General features: G+C 43.9%; 1 protein-coding gene across 5 annotated transcripts in view; it reads right to left on the reverse strand.

The window, feature by feature from the left end:
- Positions 1 to 11,876: 11,876 nt before the first annotated feature.
- Positions 11,877 to 19,048, reverse strand: part of ADD3 (adducin 3) — a 96,142-nt gene continuing 88,970 nt past the window's right edge. For 4 of the 5 annotated variants that reach the window (XM_051619909.1, XM_051619911.1, XM_051619912.1 and 1 more), the window contains 5 exons: positions 18,665 to 18,784; positions 17,278 to 17,367; positions 15,985 to 16,108; positions 14,945 to 15,040; positions 11,877 to 14,252 (listed from right to left, as the gene is read on the reverse strand). In XM_051619909.1, the coding sequence (XP_051475869.1) occupies positions 13,957 to 14,252; positions 14,945 to 15,040; positions 15,985 to 16,108; positions 17,278 to 17,367; positions 18,665 to 18,784 (726 nt within the window). In that variant the 3' untranslated portion in view covers positions 11,877 to 13,956. The remainder of the gene's footprint in view (positions 14,253 to 14,944; positions 15,041 to 15,984; positions 16,109 to 17,277; positions 17,368 to 18,664; positions 18,785 to 19,048) is intronic. The other variant, XM_051619914.1, reaches the window with a different exon arrangement.

Below are 19,048 nucleotides of genomic sequence, written 5' to 3' on the forward strand. Positions count from 1 at the left end.
TCCCTGTCATAAATTTCCCAGCCTCCCAGCAGCCCCCACCAGTTAATACCCATTTGTTCATGTGCCAAAGTTATCTGCAGCTTACAAGGTATTCTCTCTCCCCAGTATTTCCCTGGGGCTTCCCCCTCTTGCTGTACCTATGGAGTATGATGGTGCATCCTCCCAGGTTGATCTCACCTGGCATCCCAGCCTTCCCCCCAGGCTGGCTGACCATGGTGCCGGCACCGCTGGCAAGGCACGGCATCTCAGCTCCTGGTTTGCCACCCACAGCCACTCCACGCAGATGGCTTCTGATTTCTTTCCCAACAACTGGGATTCCCCACGTTTTACACCCACCACATGGCAGCAAAACCCACGGCTGCTGGTCTCGATGCCGGGGGGTGATGTCCCCAGCCCCTCTGCTCCCCCAGGCCAGCGCGTCACCCACCTGGTGGCTCAGTTGCTAATCCTCACCTGCTCTGCTTCCACTCACAAGTTCTCACATGGTGCTGTCAGACACATGTCTGAAGAAGAGATTGGATCTGTTGCATCGCCTGGTTTAGAAAAATCACTGGCTGTAAAGGAAAAAAAAATCAGCACAATCTGTTCATTGTGCTTTTAACCCTTTCCCCATCCTCTCCAGGCCTCTGACTGTTGTTTTCTCCAGGACCTCAGGTGCTGCAGGATCCCACAAAGAGCAAACTGCTTGCAGAGTAAAACCACATGAAATGCCTTGCAATGCCCAGGCTGACCCCAGCCCGACATGCAGGGCAGGACTGCAGGTGCCTGGGAGGGCTGCCCAGACAGCACCTTCAGCAGGAACATGCCTGCTCCGTGTTACTGTCTCGCTTGCCCTGCTTTGGGTGTTTCCCTTCCCAGGCATTCCCATGGCCATCCTTCGTTCAGGGCTTGCAAAATACTCTACAGTCCTGAGGGTGTTGACTCTCAGAAAGCTGGTGGCAGAGAGGAACACGACTTATCTGCTCTGTATTTCAGACTGCTGGACTCAGTAGCAGATGACTCAGTCCACACCAGACAGTTCAAATCCATGGCTGCCAAGAGACTCCAATGCCCATTTTCCTGTCACCTTCTCCAGCTATTGGACCACTAGCATCACTTCAGTGGTGCTTAGGAATGCTGTTTGCAAAGGTACCCCTCTAAATCCACCCAGAAATGTTTTCAGAACCTGCAGGAGGCCTATTCCAAAGATCCTGGTTCAAATCTGCCTGCATTTGTCCAACACTGAGAAAACACTCCAGCCCACAGTGAAACAGCCCCATTCCTCAGAGCACTCCCAGCCTCTGGGGAATGCAGAGAAACGGATTTATTAAGGTGCCTGGGATTAGCAACTGGTTTCATTGTCTTCAAAACATTTGGTGTGATTCAGTTTTGGAAGCTGAGAGAGGGAGAAATTAACATGCTGCGGATCCTGGCAGATGAAGCAGGATGGGGACAGAAAATTCCACCTGGGACAGCATGGGATGCTGACAGTGGGATGGTGCTGGCACAAGCTCGGTGCCAGGACCTGGGGCACACAGGCACTGAAGGAGACACCATAGAAAACCAAGGTTGACGTGATGGGCAACCAAGGTGAAGCACTAAATCGTATCTTGGATGTACAGGACGTGGCCACCAGCGTTGCTGCCAGCAGGAACTGCAACGGCTGGAGGGCAGCTGGGCACAGGCAGAGCTGGGGGCTGCAGGGTGGAAGCAGAGAGTCCCTCAGCCAGCAGAGAGCCCACCCAGCACTGCACAGGGCAGGCACTGCTGGCCACAGGGCCTGCAGCCAAACCGGTGTCAACTCAGTGGATCCAGGCACCAGCCCTGCCCAGCCCTGCCCGGCGCAGTTTTCACCCAGACACGGTGGAGGGTACAGCAAAGACATAAATAAAAAGGTTAATGTTTTCCACCCGTCTCTCCCAGCTGCCATGCAGATTGCAGCTGTTTCTCCCCAGTCACGTTGGCCACAATACTCGTTGGGTTGGTATTTAATTGCCTCTCCCTAACGACACATTAGGCAGGGTGTCATTTGCCGGCGCTGGCCAAACAATACAGATAAACCCAGAGTGCACAGAAAGGCAGCGGAGCGGGGAAACTTCGCCCTCTGGTTCAGCTCCCCTTTGGAGCTGGTGGCTCCAGACACGGGCGGGATGTCTCGGCCTTTGGGAGGAGAAAGGAAAATCTCAAATAACAGGAGACACCCACCTGCACTGCAGCAAGCTGGGGTGAGGCTGTAAATGCCCCCAGCATCACCAGGGCTGGGCTGCTGTGTGCCAGCTCAGGGGGTGTCCATGGTGTCGTTTCAGCTCAGTGCATCCCTTGTCTTGGGCTTTCTTTTCTTTTTCCTGAATTTCAGGCATGAAGATATTTTAAGATTTCTGTCTTAGCTGGTTTTTTTACCTTAGTGGTGTGAGCAAGTATATGGAAGATGGCAACTTTGTTCTTGCTTGGGAATCAGCCAGCTAGAAATTAAAAATCCAGCAGGTCCTTAGCTTAGGAGGCAGCAGGGCTGCCATAATGCCAACGTGGGCCATTGGTGTTTCTTGGTGTTTACCTTCAGCAGAAACAGGAAAAAAAAAAAGGATAAAAAAAGGAAAGTTTCATCCCTCAGCCATAACTTCTCACCCCAGGTCTACAACACTGTGATACTCGGAGCACCTCAGCCCTCCCAGGCTCTGACCAGGAGAGAGGGATTTCACCCTGATGCTGTAAATAAACAAGAAGGAGAGAGTTAAAAATTAGCCTGCCCTTGCAACGTGAGCGCTGAAAAAGCAAAACACGCCCTTCCTTGTACGGGCCCAGGACACAGACCTGCCTTTATGACCATGTCTAATACAACCATCTATTATTAAAAAGACAGAAACAGGCAATCCCCAGTATTGATACAGAGAGAAAGGCAGCAACAGCAATCATGGGCGGATTTGAGTGTTCCTTAAATATTTACATGAAACTCACTGTAAGTCAGAGTGGTTTTTAAAGGAGTGCAAATTTCCAGCCCACAGAGAGTTTTGAAACACTCAGAAATTAAGTATTGCCATTAAAAAAAATGGAGAATTACATGGTTATGAACACCCTAAGTACTGTCAGGATGGGGGGGATGCATGATCCTGTCTGTGCAACGACTGGGCTGAGTTGCCTGCTCTGCGTGCGGGTCGGCAGGCGCCCGGCTGCTCCGCCTCGCCCTGCTGAGGGAAGATTACCTGGGATGGGACCAGGCTCCTGCATCAGCATCCTCCTCCCATTGCTGACATGCCACGCGGAAGCCGTGAAACTGGCTGCTTCGTCACCAGGTTGCATATTAACGCCCAGCCCTACGATGCGGGGTAATTTATGGGAAACTGTCAGATAACCTCGTCCTGGCGCCCGGCATCCTGGCACCCGGCGTGTGCCCGGGCACGGGGGACAACACTGACGCCTGTTCGGACACAGGCTGGGAGGAAGCAAACAAACAACAACCACCAAAGGGAGCTGTTTGTTTGAAATTCTCTGGAACAGGAGGAAACTGAGGGTGCGCCAAAGCACAAAGCCAGCAGGGAAATGGGGTTTATTTATAAACGTCTGGAGGATGGCTCTGAACAATGGGGTGGGCATCCTCTATCCCACCCAGAAATGGAAAAGGAGTCAGCACGGTGGGACAGGCTTGCCCCATGGGATCCAGGGGGGGGTCCAGGACATGGCTCCACTGCTGGGGGCAGCCTGTCCAGAGCTGTACCTTTGATGGGCAGTCACACAATACTTGCTAGCTTCTCCCAGAGCTTCACCAAGCCAAAAGCATGACAAAGGGCCACATGGCACCCACGGTGCATGTTTCCTCCCTGGGTGGAAGGGAGTGCCCATTGGTGGGTGGGTGTGGGGACAGGACCCTGTTCCCATGCAGCAGCCCTGAGCTCGGTTCAGAGTGGGTGATGCTGCAGCAAACCTTGCTCCTGCTCATCCTGTATCTGGGTGCTGTTGGCAACTTACTGCACACTCTGATTTCTAATGTTTCTTCTCTTGTGCAGAGGGAGTGTACAGGTGATAGAGTGGCAAGTCATGCCCCAGTGTTGTTTCCTGAGGGCAGGAGCAGAGGCAGGAGCAGGCAGAGGCTGCCAGGGCAGCTTGTTTGCTGTGCTCCTGGCTCTTCGCCTCTCTGCACATCACCTGTGACACTTTAAAAAAACAAGCCCAGGAGAAACAACCAGCCAGCTCAGATCACAGCATCCTCTCCTGTGTGAAGTTTAAGCCTTGGTGGATGTAAATGTAAGAGCACTCCATCGAGTCCCGGTGAATATAGTTCAGGGGGCTGGAGGTGCTGGTTGGGAGCCTGGCCTGCTCCAGGGGAGCCTTTGACCTGCTCACAGGAACCCTCCGCACGTTGAAGGCTCAGACAAGATTATTTTCACGCAGATAAAGATGCTGATCCCCTGTGTAAAAAACACTAATCTCTCCAGCCAAATTGGATGCTCTTACTGCCCTGAGCAGCACGCGATGGTGTGCGTGTTGTGGCGGTCCCACCAGCAGGCACGTGGGTTGAATTGGAGGAAGAGGCTGAAAGGAAAAGCAAAGGCTTTCACGTGTGCCTTGCTTTAAAGTCTGAAATGCCCAGTATAATAAAGTAACCAAGAAGACTCTCCCTTGTCCCCCGTTTGCATGAAGCTCATTGTAAATGAAGGGATGGGATATTGTTGTTTCTTGAAGTCTTTGTAAAAGGCTCAGCAGTCCCCAGGGAGCGGCTGCTGCTGCAGACATCTAGCCAGACTTCAGCCCAAAACACCCGGTTATAAGAAAATCACCCCAATTCTCCTATTACCCAAACTGTGGCAGAGCAAAGTCTCCCTGATGTGTGTCTTCCAGGTCACTTAAGAAGTTGGTCTCATTAAACAAATCCAGGAAGAACCAGCTGCTCCAGCTGAAGGTGAGTGATCACATGTAGGTTACATGCCAGCTAGGAGATCAATGCTTAAGTGGATGTGATTACTTACTAGATGTAAAAGCTGTTGAATAAATCTAAATAAACTCTAATTATTTATACAGTATATTCCTAATGCTGGTTAAATGTTGACTCTTGCTAACTTTAAAATAAAACTGAAGCCAGGCACGGTAAATGATTTACTGCCTCTGTAGATATAATTAGCATGTGTAATATGTATATAAAAATATACATAATATATGTAATTATAGGTATTGGTGTTTGAGAGAGTTGTCTGCCCAGATGGAAGGAGTGAGTACTGACAATACTTAGCTACTGCCCGCTAGAGAGGGAGGATGTTTAAAGTCACTGGAATAAGAAATTGGTAGGGATTTATTGCCCCACACTCCCTTTCTGCTGAGTGGATTTGACAGCCAACTTCTCCATCTTGTCCATGCACATAAAGAACAATTGGGGCTGGAAATGTCCAGCATTCAAGGGCAAAGCACTGAGTATAAACAGCAGCTGCTGCAGTGTATTCACACCATCTTCTGTAGGTCATTTTTGGCACCCAGCAAAGATGAAACTCAGGAAATGATGAGGCTTTGGTCCTTTGGAGCACCTCTGAGGCCCCAGCACAGCACCTGCCTGGGTACATGTCTGCACACACCCCCCCCCAACGTGGGAAAGCAGAGTCTGGGCTGGATTTATCCTCCCTGCTCCACCAGGCTCTTGCTTTGACTACAAACTCCTCGCACAGGTTGCTTATGCTGCAGATCTGCGAGCTGCTGTCAGATACCCAAGCCTGAGTGAGGCTTACCAGCTGCTGCCACCTTCTCTTCTCTGTCCCAATACCTGGCACGTGGCACATGAAGAGAAGCACAGAAAACATCCTCCATTTCATGACCCATCTGGGCTTCAGGCTGGAGTCTTTTAGTGTGAGAAAAGCAAGAATTAGTCCTTTCAGCAGGTCTTGCTGAGAGGGAGATGCCGTGACACTGCTTGTGTGGCTGATGCACATGCAACTGCACATATTGAATGCATTTATTTTCCAGTATTCTCAAGGCACCAGCTGCAGTTTCTCTTTACTTAAGCTTGATATTTGGACTTTGGTGTCCACGGGAGTGGGGTTTCACACCCAAGGAGCCTGCAGGCAACCACATCAGCACATGGAGCAGCACAGTGACTGCCACCAACACACAGGCAACAGTGTCACAGCAAGGCAAGGCCATCCCACCACCTCAGGTGACAGCTAGATTTCAAGATGAAGTCTTTTAAAAGCAAGCTACCTTCGCAGGCAGCCAGAGCTGGGGACTGAGTTTATACAAGTTTAATGAAGTTTTGAAAGCCTGTAGAACCTCTGTTATTCAGCTGTTAGGACAGAGGGAGAAGGAAGGAGGTGATGTACCACCAGCTGCTTTATCGCACTGCCTGGAGACATGCAGGAGCGTGTTCCTGCACGACCAATGACACTCGGAGACCCTTAACACTGAGGCATGTTCATTAAGGGTCAATTAGCAGCTCTCAACTCCCTAGATACAGAAAACCAGCCACCTGCAGCAACTTCCCTTTCCCCAGCCTTAGGGGGACAGGGAGGAGAAGGAAAGGGCTCGGCTGTGGGGATGCTCACCAGGAAACTCGATCCCTGTGGGGTCTGCAGGTGTGACAGCTGATTGCCACGTGGCTGGGTTGCAGGGGCTGCTTTCCCCCCTGCAGCTCAGCAGCTGGTGCTGAGCCCTCTGCAAAGCAAACCCACAGGGGGGTTACTTGGCTTCGATGCACCAAGCCCAGGGCTGAACAAGCAACTTGCTCTTCTGCTGCTCTCCCAGCACCCCTGAGTGTGCTCAGCCCTTTGAGAAAGACCAGGCTGTTAATTCAAGCACCTAATTTTATGCAATGTTTGAACTTCCCCTGCACCTCTGGGAGCAGAGGGATGAGAGCTGTGCCTGACGAGGAGGTCAGAGAGCAGCCAGCAGCTGACGTGCCGAAGGTCAAAACCAGCACCAGCTGGCAGCGTCTGCCGGGGAGCAAGAAGGCTCCTGCTCAGAGCTGTGCCCAGGACAATGCTGCCACCCCAGAGCACTTCAGTTATTCCTGACAGAGTTTAACTACTCCCTGTCCTGATGACCCAGAGCACAAGTTTTGTTTTTGAAAATAACTTTTGAAAATTATAAATTTGCAAATGCTACAGCAGGGTCCATAGGCAGGCGGTCACACCAAGCCACTGCAGCCACTGCTGCAAATACAAAAGGAAAGGTGCCTGGGAATTATGAAACTGAAGTAGGTGAGACAGAAGGGTGCAGGATCCTTTGGCACTGGTGGGTACCAGATATCACCCTCTGGAGAGGTGCAGAGCCCTGGGAAAGACCTTCAGCAGCCCCTGACTCCTCTGGGCAGGGAAGGTGTGGGGCTGGGCAGCTCTAGCAGAGCTGGAATAAAACCTCTCAAGTCAGTTTCTCTCTGCTTGTCTCCAGGATCCCACCTGGGACTGACATGAAACGCTCCCTCCAAACCCAGGGAGACAAGGACACAAAGCTGGGAGGGGACGTCCCCTTCCCTGCATGGCCACGGCAGCCACGTGCCACTTACAGCAGGTACTTCCAGCCTGCTTCCCCAGTCCCAAAGTTGTCCAAAACAAAAACCTCCCTGGGAGTTTGGTGAAATGTCACTCAGTGCTGACCATAGCCATATCCATGGCAAAATGCACAGCCTGTGCACTTACCCTGCTGGGTGGTCAGACCCTGTATGAAATGCAACCTGAGACTCTGCCAGGATAACCCCAGGTATTTTCCCTGTTCTGCCCATAGCACTGGGTCTGTGGCACAACACAGCTTGATTTAAAGTTTGAAGCTGAGAACCTACATGATTCAAACACACTAATATCACACCTAAGCAAAGATCCTAGAGGGGAAAACACCTGCGTCTGTTTCATGTCTGCCTTTGGTTTTATCTCCCCAAGTTTGATCCAGTGCAAATGTTGAGCAGAGATAGGAAGAAGAAACAAGAAAAGTCAGGCAAGACAGAATGAAAAGGAAGTTCTGGTAAACACATGCTGTGAATGCTTCCAGCCATCGTTTTTCCTTTATGTGCTTAATTTACAGGCAGATCCCAAGTAAGAAACCCACAGACACCACCTCCCACTTTTTTAAAGTTAAACTTCTCTTTTTCTCCCTTGGAGACAATTCAGAGTATCTGCCTCTTTTACCACCTTATATGCAAGAGAGAATATAATACTATAGAACATAATAAAATTCCTATATTATACATCTATAATATAAATTTTTAAATATAATATCAATATCCATCCCCCCCTTTTTATCCTCCTCTCTGATTTTCCATGCACAACAGTTAACAGCAAAAAGTTAAAAAAACCCAGCTAAGTCTTTTGCTTCCCAAGTTTGACTTATACAGAAAAACAGGTGTAACAAATCAGAAAGAAGGTCCAACTTGCCCAGTATGTTTCCCACAAAGACAATGAGAAGACACTTAGAGAAAAGCATAAGAGGAAGGTGAGCATGAAGCAATGCTTCCCAGGACCTTGCCCTCAGCCTCCATCAGTGTGCAGCTCAGAAGCTAAGATCAAGATGCCAAGTGTGCCTTTGACAGAATTTGTCTGCTGAGGAGCAAGCAGGCACAAAGGGGCTGGCAGCAGCAAACATGCTATTTCCTTTTAAAGAGAGATGAAAAATTAGTACAACCCTCCAAACTGGTGTGGTTGAACTTTCAAAGCAGCAGGTTTTTCTAATATTTTTAAATACCTTCCTTCACTGCAGACCTTCCTAGAGACACAGCTGCTGTGACTTCTGGTTCTTCATTCAACACACCTGCAGCTCACCCGAGGGGGAGATCAGCAAGGCTCTAACCTGACCCCAGGACATCCAAAGCTCTGTGGCTTCTTAGGCCTGTGCACCTTCCACTGGAGTCTCCTGTCACTTCTGCTCCAGTCATCCAGAAATGCTGGGAGCTCTCTGGCCTGTGGGTAAGGTTGCTGGAGAGAAAATATTGAACACCATAATGTTATTCTTCTGCTCAGTGGAGTGAATTTACAAAAATAAAATAATAAAATATTCTTAGCTAGTTGCAAGAGGCTTGAAGGGAGCAGAGGAGTCTTGCCTCCCACACACAGCCTGCTCCATTGCTGGATTTTGAAATGAATCAATAAACAAAATGAGTCCAACAGCCAGATGTCTGCTTTCATCTGGCTGCGCTGGAACTGGAAGAAAGCCCACAAAATCTCCACCGAAATAGTTTCTTTGAAAGCTTTGTTAATGGCTTCCGTGAAAGTCTGGTGCCATCTAAAGGCCGCTTCAATTTTCACCTCCCAAAAGCTGCGTTTGACTTCGGGACTCAGCCACGCTTTCACCAAGTGTGAATGCTTGAATTTACATTGCTCCCTGCAGACACGGAAAGAAGAAAGGTGCAATCAGTTGCTAAGGGACTTTGAGAACTCCTCCAAGGAATTATTTCCTCCCCCTGGCTGAGCATAATTGCCCTATGTAGCTACCACCACTGCTGAGGTAGCAGTGTATTTAAAGGATTAAATACCTCCATGGGTAACACCAGAGCCAGAGTGCACAACCAGGGCTGGAGGCATAAGCTGCAACCGGGTTTTCCCACCAGTCTTTGTGATCCAGTTCTGGTCGGGTGGCTTACAACTTGATCAAACCTGACTGAAAGTTGCCATGCTGTGTGCTGGTCCAAGTGAAAACTGCTTGGGGGTGTTTGCATGTGCTGCATGTGTGCATAAAAATGGAAAGCTAATGTCATCAAACACTTCCAAAGAACAAGGCTGTAAGAAAATACAAGTTTTTCCACATTACATCCTGACAAATCTTTTATCTTAGAAACCTACATTGCTGCTGACTTTGCAGCTGAGATTAGAAATTCTGCAAAGGACCGAGCAATCTTTGTATTGGAGATATGCCTTCTACTGCTCCTCTAGAGCAGACTCCTAAGAGTCTGTGCATGTTCAGCCGTTCCGCTGGTGTCCAAAAATAAGAACTTATACAGGCTCTGTGACAGCTACAATGTCAGAAGTGCCCATCACCACCCAATGCCCCTCAGCCTCCCCTGCCAGGCCACTCGTCCTGTTGGAGCTGTGCACAAGGCAGTGCCCCCGGCCAGGCTGCCTGTGCCCCAGCTCCTGCACACACGTGGCCAGGCAGGTTCTAATTAGTGCTTTTCAACGAGTCCTCCACCTCATTTAACATACTGGAACCCGTGGGCTAGGGGTTGCATTTCCCTGCCAGTTTGCTGGAAGGGAGAGGAGGAACATCAGCACTCACATCAGCAGTGTCCATCAGACCCACATGCCCAGCCTGGGACACAGTGGCACTTTTTCCCTGTCCTTGGCTCCTTAAGCAGTACATCCTATTTGAGAAGTTTCAACAGGCTGAAACAGTGAAAACTCAACAGTTTTGCAAACTGGACACCCAGTTTGTGCTACATGCTCAGCAGTGTACAATTCAATGGGCAAGGCAGGAAAATCTTAGTCAAAATGGCCTGCAATAGCCTTCACCATGACATCATCCAACATGACATCATCCTGTCTCCTCGCAGCATCTAAAGCCTGATTTAAAGGATACCTTGTTCTGCAATTTTTGAAAATCAAGCAAAATCTGTTTCGCCATATAACACTCGTGTCCAGAACAGCTGAAAGTCTGTAGAAGAGGCCAACAGGTGATCACCTGGATCACAATACAGGTTTAGGATGGCCATACATAGACAAGTGGCATAGAAAGATGCACAGCTTTTAAAATCCTGTTTTCCTTAATAGGGCTCTTAGGTGGTAGCTTTGATATAATTCCTCATAGCATTCCTCATACTCTGCTTCTTCTCTGTATTGCTTTTTCTTGGGTTAAACATCCTAATAATTATTTCCTGTTGTGTCAATGATCCTTTCTGAAGTTCTACTTTTCAGGGGCTACTACTTCCCAAGATTTAAGCCTTAATGTATGTTATGTCTGTTATGAACATCTACTTTGCTTCCAGGCTTTGGCTTGCAGATTCTCAAGATTCTTCTTGTAACACCATGGGTCTGTGGTGGTTCATACACTCTTGGGAATAAAGAGAGTTCAAAGATGAAAACAGTAGATGCACTCAGCCTTACAGTGTAAGCTCCTCCCTGTTGATATAGTGTCCTCTTTCATGTTAGTGCAGCACTAAGCAGGCTGTAGAAGTTCCTGGAGATGACTAATAGTAAGAAGATTACTTGAATCTTGGTTAAGATTTATTTAAAATGCTGAATCAAAATTATCCTCCCACATGGGGAACAAGTTCATGAAACTGACACCAGACTCAGAGGGCTGGATTTTGACTTTCTTGTAAACAGAAACAAAAGGGTGATTTGTGGAAGGACAATGAAAACAAACATTTGTTGAAGCCCTTGAAGACATCTCAGAGTTGATATAGCTATAAAAATGTAAGACTGCAAATTCTGCAGGCTCAGAGACTTGGAGGTATACCATATGCTGGCAGGGCATGACACAGATGTCTTTGAATAACTTTGCAAGAAAAGCCTACCCTACCAAAAAACTTTGTAAAATGGAAAAAAAAAAAAAAAAAAAAAGTCTTGTGTCTAACTTCCACAAGCTATTTCCCTGCTCTGCACTTACACAGCACTTAAACCACTTGAGTCCTATGTTTCAGGCTGTCATATGTAAACCCATACTGCAGAGCAGAAGAGACAGACCAAGAAGATGGGGAAAAAAATGCCTGGGAGAGGAAAGCCTGCAGCACAAACTCAACTGGGGTGCAAACAATTGCCTGACAAGGCTGCTTCTTTTACCACAGGTCTCTACTCTTTCATCTCCAGGAGCTGTGATAGAGAAAACAACTGTTCTCTAATAAGATGAGACTCTTCTCTTGCATAGTGTTCGGAAGAAGCACAAACAAGAAGCCATCTTCAGAATAAATCCTTGAGAAATTAGGTGCACAACCAAAGCATCTTTTCTACAAACAAGAGATGTAAGAGCGCTGTATAAACAAAAGGCTGCTAAACAAAAGCCCATTCTATTTAAAATACTGTTTATTTGTGATTTAACATTAATTAGCATTACATCTATGAGCAATTTCAGATAACATTTATATATTTTCCACAGGACACAAGAGTTGGCTGGCTCATTCTTTATGCCAAAGCAAGTAAATAGAGGCATTAGCAAAAGGTGCAAATAGTTCACGGTTGCATTTTAAAAAATATTTATGCACATTGCATTCATTTAGATATATTTTAAAAAAAGTTATGAAAAGCGTAGTTCACAGGTTACTGTTTCTACATATGTTGTAATACAACACAAATAATGTAGAACATAAAAAACAAAGTAAGCAACAGAAAGTTTTCACTATGATTAAAAACACTGATTCCAGTATTTAGTGAGAGCTAGAAAATTGTTTCCAGGTTCCATTCTGACATTGTATTATCACACTTAACACAGTCAAAGCTAACCAGCCCCCAAACATGCTATAATCAACATTTTTGCATGCCAAACCACTCTCCAGCCATATTTAACAATTATATATTGTATAATATTTCAACCGGCGATTTGGGAATCACATGGATCTTTAAAATGTACTTCCTATTGCGATGACTGATTTACAGACAATTTGACACAGCGAAGAAAAACCCTATGTTAATTTCTATGTTTAGTTTGTATTTACAATACAGTAAAAGTACTAAAATGACAATATCAGTAAAAATGAGTAAGTGGCAGTACCACCCTTACCCATGGCACTAGGCTCTGATTTGCTCTGGGTTCATCCAAAGGACAACACAGATTCATGAGACCCTTTTACAATTCAAACGAAAGTGAAGAAAACAACAACAACAAAAAGTGTTGCACTCTGCATGAATCCATACAAATTATGTAAAACATCTAATATGGAAATGTCACTTTGCTGATTTAATAAAAATATCCCACAATCCATATCATATATTTAAAAAAAATAATCACCAAACTTTTACTTTCCTTGTCTCCTCCTATTTTCTCACTATTTCACTTTCCCTTTTAACAGTTTTGTTTCCTTCATTTGGTTATGTTATGAGATTATTTTTCTTCATTAGCAATACCATGAAAGAAAAAAAAACCTCACAAGTAATTTAAAAACATGTATGAAACAGTTCAATTTCATACACTTTTATCCTTTGAGTTTTAAGTCCCTGGATTCCTGAATTATATTTAAGTATACTCTAAACCAAGCATTCTGAAATACACTCTACTATTAAATGCTTGGTTCACATGCTTATAATACCTTTATACTGAATGGTATACAAACATTTGAACATATAAAATCTTTTTTGTTTTGCCAGTTAAACTAAATTATCAATGTTAAGTGTATAAAATCCCCTTTCTTGAAAAATAAGGGTTCCCTCCCCAACTGATAGAATAAAAAAGAAGTCTTCAAAAATTATATTTCACTAAAATGAAATATTTGGCAAAAAAGTTATTGAAGAATGGAATTCTTTAGACATTTTTTATAATTCCAGATAAACTTTCTCCTACACAGTTTTACCCCTAATATTATGTGCCAGTGTATAATATTTCTATATGATCTAATCTTAAAAAAGATTCAAAGGTGTGCTGTTAACATGTACCCACACAAACAGGGGTACAGGAACATAAATTCTATGACCAAAATCACAATACAAAAATGTATGAGCTGGTTACCAAACGAGACAGCAGTTTTAAGAACTTGTATGATCACTCTACAGTAACTTTAATACAGACTTGAACTGTACTGAAAATTTTAAGGTCTGCAAAATACTCCAAGCAGAACTGGCTGCTGCTGCTGCGACGGTATTTGATCTTGCTATGGTGGTAATTGAGCACCTACCAGTGTAGTTCTACATGAAACTAATGAATGTTTCCAACCCTCATAGCAATTTTGGACACAGTTAAGTGAGAGATGAATTAATTTTCAACTTGCGCAAAAGGGCTTTTTTTGTTTGGTTGGTTTTTTTTAAAGCAAAACCTCTTCCAGTTCCTTTTTGTTTAGGTTAAAAGTCCAGTTACCGCACACCCCTAACGCTACGCTGTTAATGGTCAACTTACACGTTCAAAAATGTGCAATGTCTCCTCACAGCAGAACTGCACTTACACTTCTACTTTCTCCTTCTTTTTACTCTTTTTCAGGAAAGATGGGGTGCGGAATTTCTTCTTCTTCTTTGAAGGGGATTTGGAAGGTGACCCTTCAGGGGACAGGGTCTCTTCTATCTTCTCAGAGCTTTTAATTGTAATCTCTACGCTCTCCACAGTACTAGTGGTTAACTGACTGACCCTCTTGGTGAGATCATCTTCCACGTCGTGTGCATCTTCCTTGCCGTTCACCACCACTGGCAACTCCACAGATATTAGGTTAGCACTCTGTGTATAGAGATCTTCATGATTTTCTGAAAGAACAGACAGTTTTGCAATTATTTCTGTACACTGTCATGCAAAGAAACTATTGAAACACAGTTGGTGGTCCAAAAATTGAAACCCAAAGTGCCTAGATGTGGGTTTTCTCCCCCTTTATCTACACTCTTGTAAGCAGACAAGAGTGTGAAAATGTCATTAAAGGAAAACATGCTGAAAAAGCTACCCTTATCTCTGCCAGGTGTATGTACAGCTTGAGCTGTATATAGTATATAAAATTACAGTCTGCACAGCACATAAATATACAGTCTCAAGCAAACTCAGAATTACACTTCATTGCAAGAGATTAATTTATGAAAACACAGCCATTCCATACAGAAGTCTTCGGAGAACCAGCCTTTCAAAATGCCGCCTTAGACTTTGCTGGAAAAGTCTTCAGCAAAAAACCTAATCTTAACATTTTCAGTAAAATAAAAATAAACTATCTATTTCCTCCACCTTTTTAATAGCCAAGTTTCAGTTATGTCCTGTGTTGTTTTCTGTTTGTGAGAATTATGTATTAGAAAATATTGCGAAAAGCAGTTTTCTGGGTGGGATCCCACCCAGACTTGGTAACAAAGGGTCTTTTGGGCTCAGCTGACTTCATGCAAGTGTAAGAATGCAGCAGAAGAGTGGATGACTCAGGTTATCAGAGCCATTGGCATTGCATGGAAATTGCATGGAATACCTTCTAATTTTTCTGGGACATTTTGCGGGGATTGAGTTTGTGACTGAATTTGTGACACAGATGAACCGTCATCTGAGAATAATTCCTGTTCAGCATCTGCAGGACAAGATTTGAATTAGTAGCCATGCACAAGTGAAAATCAAGCAAGAATGTCAGTGCTAGTGCTACAAGGTTTACAGCTCTGCTAGCATTTGTGTTGCTCATGCTGACAACATCAAGAAGTTCTAACACACAGTTTAAACTCTACAGAATTATAATTTTACACTGTATATATTGCTAACAATCATTATATATTAGTTCTGTAATACAAAGCACTAAAAAAGGGTGGAAGGGTTGCATTCAAAGTAGCATGCCCCATGGTTTTATCTAGCTATAAGTCACACAGTTTGCTGTTATAGCAAGTTATTATGCTGTGCCCCAAATGTGATATATAAAATTGTTTAATTACACAATATTAGTGAAGAAGAATGCATAGTAAGTGTTACTGTTAAAAAAACCAACACAACACTACTGAATTAGTAAATCCCTATGGAATAGTGCTATTGGAAGAAGATGTAAAAAATGAAGTAGATAAATCTTGTGTATTGGGAGAACAGAAGAGAAAGAACCCAAGACCAAACGTCTCAGTAAACTTCTGCTCAGCTGGGCACAGACCTGAGCAACTTGGTCTAACTTTGATATCAACTTTGAGGAGGAGGTTGGACTAAGATGACCTTCATTTGCTCTTCCAACCTAAGTCATTCTATGATTCTGACAAAAAAAAGTCATTCTGTTAAAGTGTGTTTTTGTTAACACCATTTCTCTGCAAACCGGTCATTGCTTTCATTTTAGCACTAACCAAAGTAAAAAAAATAACACAACAAACCCACAACATTTAACAAAAATTTCTACCATCTCAAGGAATCATTCATTCTAAACTAGCTGCCAATGGTAGACACTAATAATTAACAAGTGTACATTTTTTACAGTAGGTATTTTCAAACTAAAAATGAACTCATCATTAAAATGTAACCCCCAACATCTAAAAAGACACCACTGACCTTCCAACCCTTGCTGCTTGCGCTCAACTGTTTTCTTGTACTCTTCCAGTTCCTTTTCTGTGAGATGGCTGAAGGGGTTGGGTGGTGCTGGTGGTGCATGCTCATCATCTTCAAATTGCATTGGCTGGAAAAGAGAAAACCACAAATGTAACAGTTAAAAAAAAAAAAAAAAGCAGCAAACAAGCAAGATATACAGGGTTAACGTCTCTCTTTTTGCCCAATGCTTGGTGACACCAGATTGGCAGGGAACACAGACAAAAACCAGAGACACATCCAGGCAAACATTTCCCCATTTAATAGGCATTCACACAGTAATGAATACTGACCACTGAGCTGTAAGTCACCAGCCTTTTGCAGCAGCACAATAATTTTTTGAGGGGTTTTTCTGTATCAAGGGGAACAACTTCCAGGTAGAGACCTGCCTCAACAGCTTCCACTTCAGGGACTAATAAACTCTTCAGAGAGATTAAAGTCCCTTAAGAACAGGGATTGAAAAATAAGGTTTCCCATACTTTCTGCAAATGCCCAAAGTTCTAGGAATGCTTTTTGTAGGAAAGTAACTGTGCTCATGCTCCAACTTAGAAATCTAACTGGATAAGCTCTTCTGAGATGAATCTCACAGTGACAAAATTAAATCTATTCTCATGTTGAAAGAAAACTCATTTGTAAAATATTTTTTTTTGCCTGAAATAAGTAAACAAACTCAGTGTTGTCTCAAAATACTGGAAACCAAAATGACAAAATAGATGTACTAAACCATGGATAGTTTAGGACTATAGAATTCCAATTACAAAAAAATCACAATTTGTTAGATAACTTTATTAGTGCTATCTGTACTGTTTTGAATTAAGTGTATTCTATGCAAGAAAAGATTAGTGTGGACAGGTAAGAAGCTGTAAAACCTTCCTTCCAACAAGAAGCCTGTTTCTAATGAAAGCTGCCTATTACACTGTCCCATTCTGCCTTTTAAAGTCATTAATTTTGGGGACTCAATCATTTCCTTTAGCAATGGTTCCACAGACTGATGAAAAGACTATTTTTGGCACCATACATTGAAAATCTCATCAGTATTTAGCTTCAATGGTCTTAGACAGGGGGCCTAATTCATTCATTTTAATGGCAGGGAAACTTACCATTCCCACCTCCATTTGAAACTAGTATTTTAAACCTCCAAAATGAAACGTGAATAAAATGTATCACACATCCAACATCTAGTACTAAAAGAACCAGTTTTAAAGACAGGCAGCCAAATAACCCAAATATTTGTAAATCATCTAATTATGTCCTACTCACTGGGCTTGGCTTTTTATCCACAACAATTCCAGCGAGGAGCTGAGACTGCGGCCCTGCTGTCTTCAGGTCGTATCGGTTTTGCTCCCTTATCTACACAGAGAAAACAGAGAGGGTTAGGAAGAGTTATTTCACCTTAGAGATACCATGCTCCCAGCTTTGCACAGGCAGTAACACAGGCAGCAGCGAATGGCTGGAGGATCAAGCTGTGTGCTGCTGCACCTGAAAATTAACATCTCTCCTTCAACCTCTGAATGCACTGCAGATCTTCTTTAGCTTCAGGTGCTCCCGAGTATTTCCCCCTCATCCCAGCTCCTGCATTTCATGCAAGCCAGTATTTACAAATAAGCTCCAAGGACTAGAATGTCCCTGAGCCTGTCCTCTCCAAAGGAAATGACCCTTGTTAAGCTATTGGAGAGATCTCTGTGATCACAAAGGCTGATAAAGTTTTTCATTCACTGAATACCCCTTTATTTTCCTCAAGCCAACAGCCCTAGTTTCACTTTGCCAGTGCTTAAGAGCTTGACAGATCAGATATAAATGCTACATACAAATAGATAATAGAAAAAAAAATTCTACAGCATAAAACCAGGAATAAACTGTCTACTGAGACAGTGACATCCATGAATTTAAAAATCATTGTCTGGGACTTGTATTATTAATCTCTAGATGATTAGAGGGTGCCTTTCCAGTTCTAAGGAAGGGAGTTGCTCCTTCTGAGTCCAGTATCCCACAGATACTGACATAGTGCTTTCCAAGAAATAAAAAAAAAAAATGCAATCAAATGGAAAATGTCCTGAATATCTGGCTCATATAGTTATTTCTAGGGTGGAGTATTTGGTCAGTCTGACAGTGGGCGACTTATGTGTTGGAAGGGAAAAGCAGTGACATATTTGTGTTTGCAGAGAGGTCCAACAATAATATCTCATTTTCTTTTTTTTACTGCCATCAGCAATAGGTCTGGACCATAGAAACTCCATCTTAAGAAGTGCTAGGAGAATTAGAACAGAACAGAGTCAGATTACAGTGAGACTGAATCATGCTGTAGATGATGCACAGCAATTTGGTTCATGTTGACACCTAATTATCCACTAAATATAATGCTGAAGAGCAGGGACTACACCAGTTCCAACCTATCATATCCAGAGTTAATACTCATCCTTCAAACTACTGCCTTCCAAATTTATATATTTTGTATATGTATCTACAGACTTCACATATATCACACATTTAAATCCAAGCTTTTCAGTGCTAAAAATCCTATCCAATGGAAGAAACTTCTTAGTAAAATCAGAACACTTGAAAATACTCATTTTACTGCTTGAATCATTACTTGAACGTATGATTTTATCTGGAAATGTTACAATTTTCTTCATTACTCTTCTCTTACCTTATTTCTCTTTTCCAACACTTCACTTGGGTTTGTGTTTAGAGGAACAAATTGGTTTGGGTCTTCAATCTTGATTGGTGTTCCTCCACTAGTCTTGGAGGAATCATCAGCTTTCATCCACTTCAAGAAAAAGAGAAAAGAAGCTAAAAACCCCAGTAGTGCGATGGGGAGCAACAATTCTCAGTGTTAAAGAAGATATATAAAGAAAGGACTGTCTGACTTTATTCTCAGTTCCACATGATACCCACAAAATAATCCCAACTCCTTAGAAAGCTGTATGTTGTACAAGAGCATGTAAGTTTCCTTGAACACATATAATCAAGATTAGTTTTTATCAACTCTGAAATACAACCCTGAAAAACACAGTACTGTGTACTAATACAG

Source organism: Apus apus, chromosome 4 (genome assembly GCF_020740795.1).
Source record: "Apus apus isolate bApuApu2 chromosome 4, bApuApu2.pri.cur, whole genome shotgun sequence".
NCBI classification, from domain to species: Eukaryota; Metazoa; Chordata; class Aves; order Apodiformes; family Apodidae; genus Apus; species Apus apus.